Here is a 12197-nt window from a genome sequence, read left to right as displayed (position 1 = left end):
ACTAGGAGACACTCATCCAGTATCTGTTCAGTGAACGACTCTTCTGGGAACCACCAACATTAGTTTCCACGTAGATGGCGCGGCCAGTTTTTGTCTGTAGGGCCGTGCGAATAATATTTGAAGCCCTGTCTCCCTCTTTGCTACAGTTTTTCTCCTTCCCTCCAGGGTTACAAATGGAAACACTTACAGGTGCTGTCGCAGTGGCATCTGTTTTCCCAGGCAGAGTGGCTGGAGTTTCCTGTGCAGCGCATGAAGGGCGACCTTCTGCGGAAGCCTTTCTTGCAGTCACAGTTTATCATGGTGCCCACCTCATACCTGAGGACCTTGAACATGGCGTTTCTGAGACTCGGTGGGTCTTCAAGACAAACATCTGCCAAGACAAAAAGGCACCTTAGGAGTCCAGGAGCTTCCAAACATGGGCATATGATTGAATCACATGTTCCTTCGCTCGATTTAAGGGGTTTGTATGTACCCCACTGTTTCCTGGAGAGAAACTAAGGCTGTTGAAGTTTCTTTAGAAACCTTCATATCAGAGATGGTTCAAAATTTAACTTCAGCCAAGTTCATCTCCAAACTACAGTGTCTTTCAAACTAAATGAATAGAAACGAATGAGGTTTTATTCTGAATATGCCTTCTGCTGAGCAAGTATAGAATGAGGGGGCACAAGGGACATGAGCAAAGGGAGGGACGAACCACATTGATTTAATTGAGGGATGAGATGTGTCTGTGAGAAATACTTTGAAGGAAATAAAGATTGTCCGACTTTCTGTAATTAATGATTCTGTAAGGTTGTTTATTTTTGAAGAAATATTTGTAAAGTGCTTCACTCAATGTCTGGTGAGTAGGAAATGTGTGTTTCTCACCCACCTACCCACCTCTAAGTTTACCAAATTCCTTCTCACACCACGAAGACCTGACCCTCCCTAGCCCCCCACAATAGTCACTGGCTTCCCACTAAAGACACTTGAATAGTTGAACACCCAACTATTATGGGAGGAAAAGGTGCTGGCCTCATCAGAGCAATGATTCCATTGTATATCTCGCGACAAATTCTCCTGCTTCAAGAGATGAGATTTTTCAGGAAAAAGTCACAGGCTGGATAAAGGAAGCGGACAGGAAGGACCACAGGAAACAGAAAAAAGGGAGGCAGCCAGGGCTCCCACATCTGGCCTTGGCACCCAGCAAACGGGCACAGGGTCCGGGCAGGTTGCTGCACTCGCTGCTGGCAGAGGACCATCTGCCGATCGTCTGTTAATCACTCAGGGCGGAATGGAGCTTCTCTGAGCCCTCACAGTCCGCCCAGCATCTTGTCATCCTGGAGACCACCCCCAACCAAGATGCGGGACCCTCCTGACACCCCTAAGAAGGTGAGGTGAGGGGCTTCCCTAGTGGCGCAGTGGTTGAGAGTCCGCCTGCTGACGCAGGGGACACGGGTTCGTGCCCCGGTCCGGGAAGATCCCACATGCCGCGTAGCGGCTGGGCCCGTGAACCATGGCTGCTGAGCCTGCGCGTCCGGAGCCTGTGCTCCGCAACGGGAGAGGCCACAACAGTGAGAGGCCCGCGTACCGCAAAAAAAAAAAGAAGGTGAGGTGAACCTGGACAGCTTGTCCCACCTCTAACCAAGAAGGGACTACACAAAAGCAGTTTGAATAGCTCACTGGGCCAGCAGTTGTAGAGGAACATGTAAAATAATGTAAATTCCAGGAATTATAATAATCATAAGGCAAGAAACACAGCATGGTGGAAAGAGGAGAAGGATAGGTTTCTAAATTGTAGTTCTACCAGCTTACTAGCTATACAGCTTTATTGTTTTTACGTATCTAAGACTTGGCTTCCTTTTTTGTAAAATGGGTATAATAATTATTTTACTGATTTCTTTTAAATATTACATGAAATAACATATTAAGGTAACTTGCAGAGCACCTGGCACATAATAGGCATAGAATAGATGCTAGTCAGTTGCAAACTATCATATATAGAATGGATAAACAACAAGATCCTACTGTATGACACAGGGAACTATATTCAATATCCTGTGATAAACCATAATGGAAAAGAACATGAAAAAGAATGTATATATGTATGTATAACTGAACCACTTTGCTGTATAGCAGCAATGATCACAACACTGTCAATCAACTGTACTTCAATAAAATTAATTTAAAAAGAAAAAGAAAAAAAAGAATAGGTACTAGTTCCGCTCCCTTTTCTTCCTGTCCAGAAAAAGAAAATGTCCAGATAGAGACTGGGCTGAGTTTTACCTTAACCCTTAACTCCTACAAAAGTTCATCTCTCCCTACAGCCCATGTCATCAGTACCATTCGCTGGCACTTATCATACATCAATACCAATGAACAATTTAAGTATCGGAAGGTGAATCTGTTGCTAAAACAAGATGTGTGTAATAATCAGAAAAGCCAAATGAAGGAACAAGGCAAGGATGTTCCCTGTTACCACTGCTTTTCAGCATCATATTGGAAGTCCTAGCTAATAACAGTTAGAAAAGAAAAGGAAACAAAAGGTATCCAGATTGGGATGGAAGAAACAAAACTGTCTTTGTTTGTAGAAGACATGTTATCTATGTAGAAAATCTGAAAGAATAGACCAAAAATAAAACCTCCTCGTACTAATAAGTGATTACAGCAGGATTACAAGATACAAAGCTAATATACAAAAGTCAACCACTTTGCTAAATACCAGCAATGACCAAGAGGAAATTGAAATTAGAAGCACAATACCATTTACATTAGCACCCAAAAAAATGAAGTACTTCGGTATAAGTAAAAAGAAAAAAAATATGTACAAGATTACATGAGGAAAAACTATAAAACTCTGATGAAATAAATCAATGAAGAGCTAAATAAATGGAGAGATATTCCATGTTCATGGATAGGAAGATTCAATATTGTCAGTATGTTAGTTCTTCCCAACTTGATCTATAGATTCAAGGCAATCCCAATAAAATGCCCAGCAACTTAATTGGTGGATGACAACAAACTGAATCTAAGTTTATATGAAGAGGCAAAAGACTCAGAATAGCTAACACAATATTGACTGAAAGGAGCAAAGTTGGAGGACATACTACCTGACTTCAAGACTTACTATAAAGTTACATTAATCAAGACAGTGTGGTATTGGTGAAAGGATAGACAGATAGATCAGTGGAACAGAATAGAGAGTCCAGAAATAGACCAACTGATCTTTGACAAAGGGGCAAAGGCAATACAATGGAGCAAAGATAGTCTTTTCAACAAATGGTGCTAGAACAACTGGACATTCCACATGCAAAAAAAAAATCTAAACACACATCTTATGTCCCTCACAAAAATTAACTCAAAATGGATCACAGACCTAAAAGTAAAACACAAAACTATAAAACTCCTTGAAGATAATATAGGAGAAAATCTAGATGACCTTGGGTTTGGTGACAACTTTTTAGATGCAACACCAAAGGCATGGTCCATGAAGAAAAGAATTGAGAATCTGGACCTCATTAAAATAAAAAAATTTCCAGAGATTGGCACAACATTGTAAATAAACTATACTTCAGTAAAAAAAAAAGTAAAAGAAAACAAACAAAAAAAAAGGAGTAGGGTGTTTGTATTTGTGTTATTTTCTTGTTACCATATGCTTTAAAAAAAATAAATTCTGATTTAACAGAAAAAAAAATTTCTGCTCTTAAGAGACACTGTCGTGAGAATGGAAAGACAAGCCACAGACTGGGAGAAAATATTTATATGATAAAGGGCTGTTATCCAAAATATACAAAGAACTCTTAAAACTCAACAATAAGAACCCTGATTGAAAAAAATGGGCCAAAGTCCTGAACAGACACCTCACCAAAGAAGATATACAGATGGCAAATAAGTATATGAAAAGATGTTCCACATCATGTCATCAGGGAAATGCAAATTAAAACAACAATAAGATGCCACTGCACACCTTTAGAATGACCAAAATTCAGAACACCTAATGCTGGTGAGGATGTGGTGCAACAGAATCCCTCGTACATTGCGGATGGGAAAGCAAAATGGTACAGACACTTTGGAAGACAGTTTTGGCAGTTTCTTACAAAACTAAACATACTCTTAATGTACCATCCCGCCATCATGCTTCTTGGTATTTACCCAAAGGAGTTGAAAGGCTGAGTCCACAAAAAAACCTGCACACGGATGTTTCTAGCAGCTTTATTAATAATTGTCAAAATTTGGAAGCAATCTTAGATGTCCCTCAGTAAATGAGTGGATAAATAAACTGTGGTACATTCAGACAATGGGGTGTTACTCAATGCTAAAAAGAAATGAACTCTCAAGCCATGAAAAGACATAGAGGAAACTTTAATGCATATTACTAAGTGAAAGAAGACAATCTTAAAAGGCTATACACTATATGAGTCCAACTATATGACATTCTAGAAAAGGAAAAACTGTGAAGGTCGTAAAAAGAATTGGTAGGTTGCCAGGGGGTAGGGAAGAAGAAGGGATGACTCTGTGGAGCACAGAGGATTTTTAGGGCAGTGAAATTACTCTGTAGGACACCATAATAATGGATACCTGTTAGTCCAAACCCATAGAATATACAACACCAAGAGTGAACCCTAATGTAAACTATGGACTTTAGGCAATGATGATGCATCAGTGTAGGTTTATCAATGGTGACAAACGTACAATCTTGTGGGGGATGTTGATAATGTGACAATGGGGGAGGCTGTGCATGTGTGATGTCAGGAGTATATGGGAAATCTCTGTACCTTCTGCTCAATTTTACTGTGAACCTAAAGCTGTTCTAAAAAGTAAAGCCTATTAAAAAAGAACAACTTACAAGCACACAATGGACATTCCCTGAGCTAGATAAAATAATTGAAGGGAAAAAGAAAAACAGCCCATGAGGACTTCTGCTTCTGACCATGACAAAATTTATCTTCCTGCTGAAAGCAACTTTAAAACCAGACAAAATATGTGAACAAGAGTTTGCAGGCATTTAGCAACGGGCAGTGCAGCACAGCATTATTTGAGAGGAAGGAAGCACATGAAGTGAGCCCACCATTGCCATGGCTTTCCTCCTGGGGCACTTTCCTGCCAGGTAGCACCAAAGTGGAGCCAGCAGAGTGGTGGCCTCACTGACCTGAAGAGGGAAAAAATCAGAGCCCTAGGCTGCTGGCATGGGTGGAATTTGTGGGATGGGGCTCTAGAGAGGAGGGGGGCGGAAGTGTGTGTGAGGATACTCTTCGGGTTTTTAATCCAGCAGCTGGGCTGAATATGAACAGGGCAGGACCCTGTGACTTAGAACCAACTCCCTGCTGTGGAGACTGAGAGAAGAATAGTTATACCAAATTTTATTTACAAAAACAGGCATCTGTTGCCTGTTGCCAGGTGTGGCTATATTTATATCAGAGAGTAGATTTCAAAGTAAGAAACATTAGTCACAGATGACTTGGTTGGTTACATGAAATTACTGAGAAATCTCCAAAATAACTATGAGAACTTATCAAATTTAGCGATCTCAATATACAAACATCACTTGTGGTTATACTGTGAGCAACCAATTAGAAAATTAAAAATTTTAAAACAATCCCATTTACAATAGTATGAAAAGACATAACATACTCAGGAATAAATTTACTGAAAACTCACAAGGCCTTTAAACTGAAAGTTCTGAAACACTGCTAACATAAAGAATTATATAACTGGAGAAATGCACAATATTTATGGATTGGGAGATTCTTTTTTTTTTTTAAAGATGTCAACTTATCTTAAATTGATCAATAAACTCAATGCAATTACAATAAAAAAAATCCAACACACTTTTTGGCAGAAATTTGGCAAGACACAAAGACCTAGACTTTTAAGACCATCTTAAAATGATGTACAAATTTGGAGGATTCATGTCATCTGATATCAAGACTTTCTATAAAGCTTCAGTGACCAAGACAGTACATATTGATAAAAGATAGACAAATAGAATAATGGAACAGAATAGAAAATCCAGAAATAGACTGACATAGGTATATTCAGGTGATTTTTTGCAAACACACCATGGCAATTCAGTGAGGGAAGGGAAAATCTCAACAAATGCTTCTGGAACAAGTGATAATTGTATAGGGAAAAAAGAACTTTACTCCACATACAAAAATTAATTTTATTGTATATTTAAACATAAAAGATCCATCCATACACCAAATCCATACATTATAGATGTAAACATAAAAGATAAAACTATTACGTTTCTAAAAGAACATAAAGGCGAATAGCTTTGCAAGCTAGGGATAGGCAAAGATTTCCTAGGGAAGACACAAAAAGCACTAACCATAAAATAATAGTAAATGTAAAACTTCTGCTCTTCCTAAGGCATTAAGAACGTGAAAAAATGAATGCTACAGGTAGACTGGGAGAAAAATCTTTGCAACACATATATCTGACAAAACGACTTGTGTCCACATTATACAAAGAACTACAAATCAATACTAAAAGTCAAACAACCCAATAAGTAAATGGGCAAAGACTTGAATGGTCACTTCTCCAAAGAAGATATCTGATTATCAATAAGCACTTGAAAATGTGCTGAAGACATCATTAGATATCAAGAAAAAGCAGATTGGAAACCACCATGAAATAGTCCATTAGAATGGGTAAAATGGATAAAAGACTGACAACACCAAATGTTGGCAAGGAGCTACTGGAACTCACTTCCATTACTGTTGGGAGTGTAAAATAATGCCCAAACTCAAAGTTTTTAAAATGAAGTTAAATATATACCTGCCCTATGATCCAGCCGTTCCACTCCTTGGTATTTATCTAGGAGGAGTGAAAGCACATATCTACAAAAAGACTTAAGCAAAACATTTATAGTAGCTTTGAATAATCTCAAAAACATTATGTTGAACAAAAGAAGACAGACACAAAATACACACACTGTTTGATTCCATTTATATGAAGTTTACGAAAAGACAAAACTAGTATGCAGAAAGAAGTCAAAGTAGTGGTTGCTTGTGGTGGGTGGGGATTGACTGGAAGGAGACAGTAGGGGGATGGAAACATGAGTGTACACCTTTGCCCTGCTGACAAATTGAAATTATAATGGACTTGTCACAGTTCAAGTCTGGGGGCCATTGAGGACCTGGTCTCAGACATGTCCCTGCACCACTGAGAACTTGAATTTTCTCTGAACTGCATCAAACTTAAGGACACCACCAGCCATTTTCAAAACAATATCTGCCCGCAGCTGCAACCTTATGGTCTCAAGGTCTCCCCTTGAAATTATGCAACCATTTCAGACCCCAACCAATTCTTACTCAATAAGCACCCTTACTGCTTGCCAGCTCCAATTATAATTCTTGATAGGCAACTCATGTCACTAACTGTAACCTTGTGGGGTTTTGCCTTTATAAGTGTCCCTTATTTTGTAGCTGGGGAAACAATTCAAGGTCTTCTTGAATCTGTGTCACTGGGGCATTCCTAACAAACCCCAAATAACACCTTTTTATTTCAATCAGGTCTCTGTTTCTGAAATTTTGGTTAACAGCCCAGACTCGTCAAATTGTACACTTCAGATCTGTGCATTTCACCACATGTAATTTTACTTCAAAAAAATCATTAAGAAGTATATTGTGCAATTCTCGTGATTATCCACTAGCACAAATAATCAAGGATTGACCTCAGCCACATTTGGAATCTGACGACTCAACCACAAACCAAGAGAGTTTCTAAACACAGAAATTTGAAATGAAGGCAGACGGATTGCCTTCGGGGCAACTTTGTGTCCTTAAAAACTATTTACATGATGATGTGCTTTTCTAAATTAGGCCATGGTAATTTCCAGGATCATCATAAATTAGCCTGAGCATCTGAGGAGGTCATGCGGGGACAAGAGAAATTTCCAGAACTTCTTACTCCCACAGACTTGCCTTTTATAAAAGCATCTTTCCTGGAATCTAGAAGCACTGAAACCTCCCTGGTCTATAGCTAAGAACTAGTAAAGAACTTGACTATAACCCTTTTCCCTGGAACCACGTGAAGAGTGTTCCAAGTATCACCTGAAGAAAGTGTGTGTGTTGGGGGCAGGGGAGCGTGCAGGAAATGTAGACCTGGGGTGCCGGCGGTGTTTCTTTTAACAGGAATAAATCTGGGATTTTTAAAAGCCCTTCTCAGGGCGGTGTCGTAAAAGAAACAGCAGTACAACATCTTAAAAAAAAGATGAAAACACTTTATCTCTCCTGAAATCTGGCAGAGGAACATTGAAGGGCAGTTCTGTTTATGTGACTCAGCAAAATGTCTTTACAGCCTCCTTCCCCATATTATCACTTACAAATTTTCACACAGCATGGCAGCTGCCCTCGTTCTCTAGTTTTACTCCAAAAGCTCTAAAATTTCTCGAAATTCAGCAAACAGGGGCTGTTTCTGCCTTTACTCTTGCACCCACCTTTCCAGATCTATTTCTTGCTTCCACCAGAGGCTCTGACTTTCTAACAGAAATTATTCTCTGCTCTCAGCTCTGGCCCATTCTCCCAGCTCAGGAGGCAAATGCAGAATATTTTTTGGAAGGTGGGAAGGGAAATGTTTTTCTCTCTGTCATTTTTAAGTATTGGTGCATTTCCAGATTGGATGTCGTTTTCTCTTCTGAGAGTTTTGAAAGGGTGTGCTGCCTGCAGATTGGAGGAAAAAGTTGAGACTACTAGCCTCGTGTTGGGACTTGGGGTGAATGCTCAGAGCTGGGACACTGGGGCCCCTGGAGGGGTCCTACCATGGGCTCGGAGGAACATTGATGTGGTCTTGCCTCCTACCTTTTATGTAGGCAGAGGGGAAAGAGAGCCAGTAATTATCATTCATCCTGAAAAATCCCAAGGGATTTTCCGGAAGGCCTTGCATTGAGAGTTAAACTGAGCTCTTCCGATGTTGAAAGTGTTTCACATCTTATTTCAAGTTTTTGCTAAGAATGGTAACTGGAAAGACACAGGCAGGACCTCATATGTCCCACCCCCTGCGCCCACCCAGCCTCCATCCCTGTCCCTGAAACACTGTCCCAGGTGCATCCTCCCTTGGGATATTTGTAGGCTTGCTGCCTCCAGGAATTCCCGGCTCAACTGAAATGCAGGAATTCATGGCTGCCTTTGACTTCTTCAGCCGACATTAGCGACAGTAATTGAGAGCCACCTTGCTCTGGGCTGTGTCACCGCACAGGTCTGGGAGGAAGGTGGCTGAGGGTGACGGACCCTGGGACACGCTTCGCCTTTTTTTCTGTGTTGTTTTGCCTTTTGTTTTCCCTCCACTGAATTGCTAGAGGCTCATCTCCTCCATCTCACCACGCCCATGCTAGGGAGGGAAAGATTAGGCATTCGTAGGTTACACAGCAACAGATTTAGGGATTCAGACCAGCTTTTCTGTCTCCCAGGCGTCTGCTCTCTCCTTTCCGCCACTGTTCCCAGAAGGACAGTCGTACAGCTTCTACTGCTTGGGTTTCCAATAAAAGATGGGAAACTTGGTGAAACAAGGCACTCCCTTCTCTTCCTCTAAGTGGCCTGTCACTCACTGAGACAAGAGATGCAGACCAGGGCTTCCTGATTGGATCTGGAATGCTGACACCCTTTCTCTCATTTAGCATATGACCTCAACTCCACTCCCCTAAATAAAGCTACCCCTTGGTGTCTTGCTGTTTTGTTTTTAGAAGGGAACAGAACTAAGGTAAATTTTGTGCTGATATATTTTTGTGTTCCTCGAGTTAACCAGAAATATCAACACCTGGAAGGCAGTCGGTCCTTTGAGCTGGGAAGTTGGTTTCCTACAGCTGGTAGGACTCTCTGCTTCACTTGTTCACAGCAGAGCTTCTCAAACTTTAATGTGTGTACACATTCTCAAACTTTAATGTGTGGCTTGGGGGGCTTGTTAAATGCACATTTGGGCACAGTGGGGTGAGTGTGGAGGCTGAAACTATTTCTCTCGAGCGCCCCAATGCTGCAGGGGCTGTAGCCGCACTCAGCACCCAGCAGTGGCTGCCCCGTCTTCCCCCCTCTTCTGCCCCCTCCGGAGGGCCTGCCTCCCCAAGGGGACCGAGAGCGGGGCCCTCAGGCGGGGCTGAATCTGCTTACAGAACACTTCGTTCCCAGGCAAAGCATCTAAAAGGGTGCAGTGAGAGCTCCCCTGGCTGGAGGAAAGGTGGGTGGGTGAAAATGGCTGTGGGCAAGGTGATTTTTTAAAAAAATTCTTTTCTGATGTTGTTCAGAATGAGAGAGCACTCATCTGGCCCTTGTGGCCTGTGTAACGTGAAAGATAAGGAAAAGGAAGGGGCTTCAAAAGGATGTGGACAGGGTCTGAGATAAGATTCTTTGCTCTGTGGATGAATCAAGGTCAAGTTTTGTTTACCCGTACAGCCCAGCCAGCACTGAGTGCATGGCTTCATCTTTGTGTCCTTCTGCTTGGCCGTCTATACAATAGGGATCGGGGATGAACATTAGAATAACTCACTAAGCACAGAAACTTCTAGATGATGATTTACTAAGCTTTATGCAAGGGACATAGGAGTCCATCAAGAGTTTGGGGCACTGGACAAAGAAATTGTGTAGTTCTTGACCTAAAGACATTCATCTTCTGTGTCAGATCTGAGAAGAAGCCCAAGATATACCTAATGTCAAAGACAGTCTCCAAATTCCTTGGGAAATCCACCCAGCAGTCTGAGCCTTATAGAAAGCGGGTGTTTTGGGTTCAGAATAAAATATTATAGGACATGTTGACTATTCCTCTCAATAGGATCCCAGGATCTGAGAGCTGGGAGAAACCCCAAAGATGATTTAGGTTAATCTCCCCTTTTGTTGATAAGGAAACAGGCTGAGTGCCGTTCCTCCAATTGTGGCAAACCTGGGAGTAGAACGGAGCCCTGACTCCCAGTTCAGTGCTTTCTCATCATTATCTTCAGGAACGAGTATGCTTCTCACCCTGCTATGGAAGGTTCTCTCTAGCTAGGAGTTAGAGCTATGTCTAAAGTATCTAGGTTACTGGGAAGTGTTTGTGAGATGTTGTGGTTTAATTCAGATCATTATCTTTGAAGTCAGAGAGCTCAGGTCCTCCATTTGGGGCTATTTATATAATAGTAACTCACATCTGAGCCCTGCCTGTGTGCTGCTCACTTGTAGAGATCACCTTCCATGCTCACTACAACCCTCAAAGGGACATATTGTCACCCCACTCTGTACAGCAGGAGATTGAGTTTCAGAGAGATTCAGCCAATCGCCCAGGTCACACAGCTCAAGGTAATGGGATCAGAATCACAAGAAAGCCCACTATTGCTGCCCTCATGTCTACCTTTAAAAAAAAATCTCACTTTTACTTCCAGGAAATTCTTTCAAATAGCAAACATAAATGTCTCAGGAAGAAGCAAGGAAGAAGAGGACAGAGTGTGGAGAAAAGGTTTACATGGACCTCAGGTCGCCATAAAAGCTCAGAGGGCGATGCAGTTGGTTTCTCTGTAGGAGTGAGATTCAAAATGTTGAACAAGCAGGGTAGCAGGGTCAGGAACCAAGGATGCCATTGAGGATGAAGCCGAGGGTCCTGGAGCCTTGTCTGCCACACAGTAACCCTTCAGTGCTGATATGTGGGAGGAGCCAGGGGAATGAGTAGGGAGGGTCATTTGACAGGTTCAAAGCAGCAGGTGTTTACCAACAAGCTTGGAAGTATTTCAAATTTTAACCACCAGTATGACGAAGGCAGTGATTCTCAAACCTTTTGGTATCAGGACCCCTTTATACTCTCAAAAATTACTGAGGACCCCCCCCGCAAAGCTTTTGTTTTTGTGGGTTATGTCCATCATTGTTTGCCATATTAGAAATTAAAACTGAGAAAGTTTGAGTACATGTTTATTAATTCTTTTTTTTTTACATCTTTATTGGAGTATAACTGCTTTACAATGGTGTGTTAGTTTCTGCTTTATAACAAAGTGAATCAGTTATACATATACATATGTTCCCATATCTCTTCCCTCTTGTGTCTCCCTCCCTCCCACCCTCCCTATCCCACCCCTCTAGGTGGTCACAAAGCACTGAGCTGATCTCCCTGTGCTATGCGGCTGCTTCCCACTAGCTATCTACCTTACGTTTGGTAGTGTATATATGTCCATGCCACTCTCTCGCTTTGTCACAGCTTACCCTTCCCCCTCCCCATATCCTCAAGTCCATTCTCTAGTAGGTCTGTGTCTTTATTCCCGTCTTACC

General features: G+C 41.6%; 1 protein-coding gene across 1 annotated transcript in view; it reads right to left on the bottom strand.

Moving 5' to 3' along the window:
* Positions 1 to 12197, bottom strand: part of IL2RA (interleukin 2 receptor subunit alpha) — a 43120-nt gene that overhangs the window by 12637 nt on the left and 18286 nt on the right. Inside the window, exon 2 of the mRNA XM_029236148.1 lies at positions 188 to 370. Within this exon, the coding sequence (XP_029091981.1) occupies positions 188 to 370 (183 nt within the window). The remainder of the gene's footprint in view (positions 1 to 187; positions 371 to 12197) is intronic.

The sequence above is a fragment of the Monodon monoceros genome, unplaced genomic scaffold (genome assembly GCF_005190385.1).
Source record: "Monodon monoceros isolate NGI ecotype Baffin Bay Population unplaced genomic scaffold, NGI_Narwhal_1 Super_Scaffold_21, whole genome shotgun sequence".
Taxonomy (NCBI): Eukaryota; Metazoa; Chordata; class Mammalia; order Artiodactyla; family Monodontidae; genus Monodon; species Monodon monoceros.
This window is presented reverse-complemented; position numbering and strand designations above follow the sequence as displayed.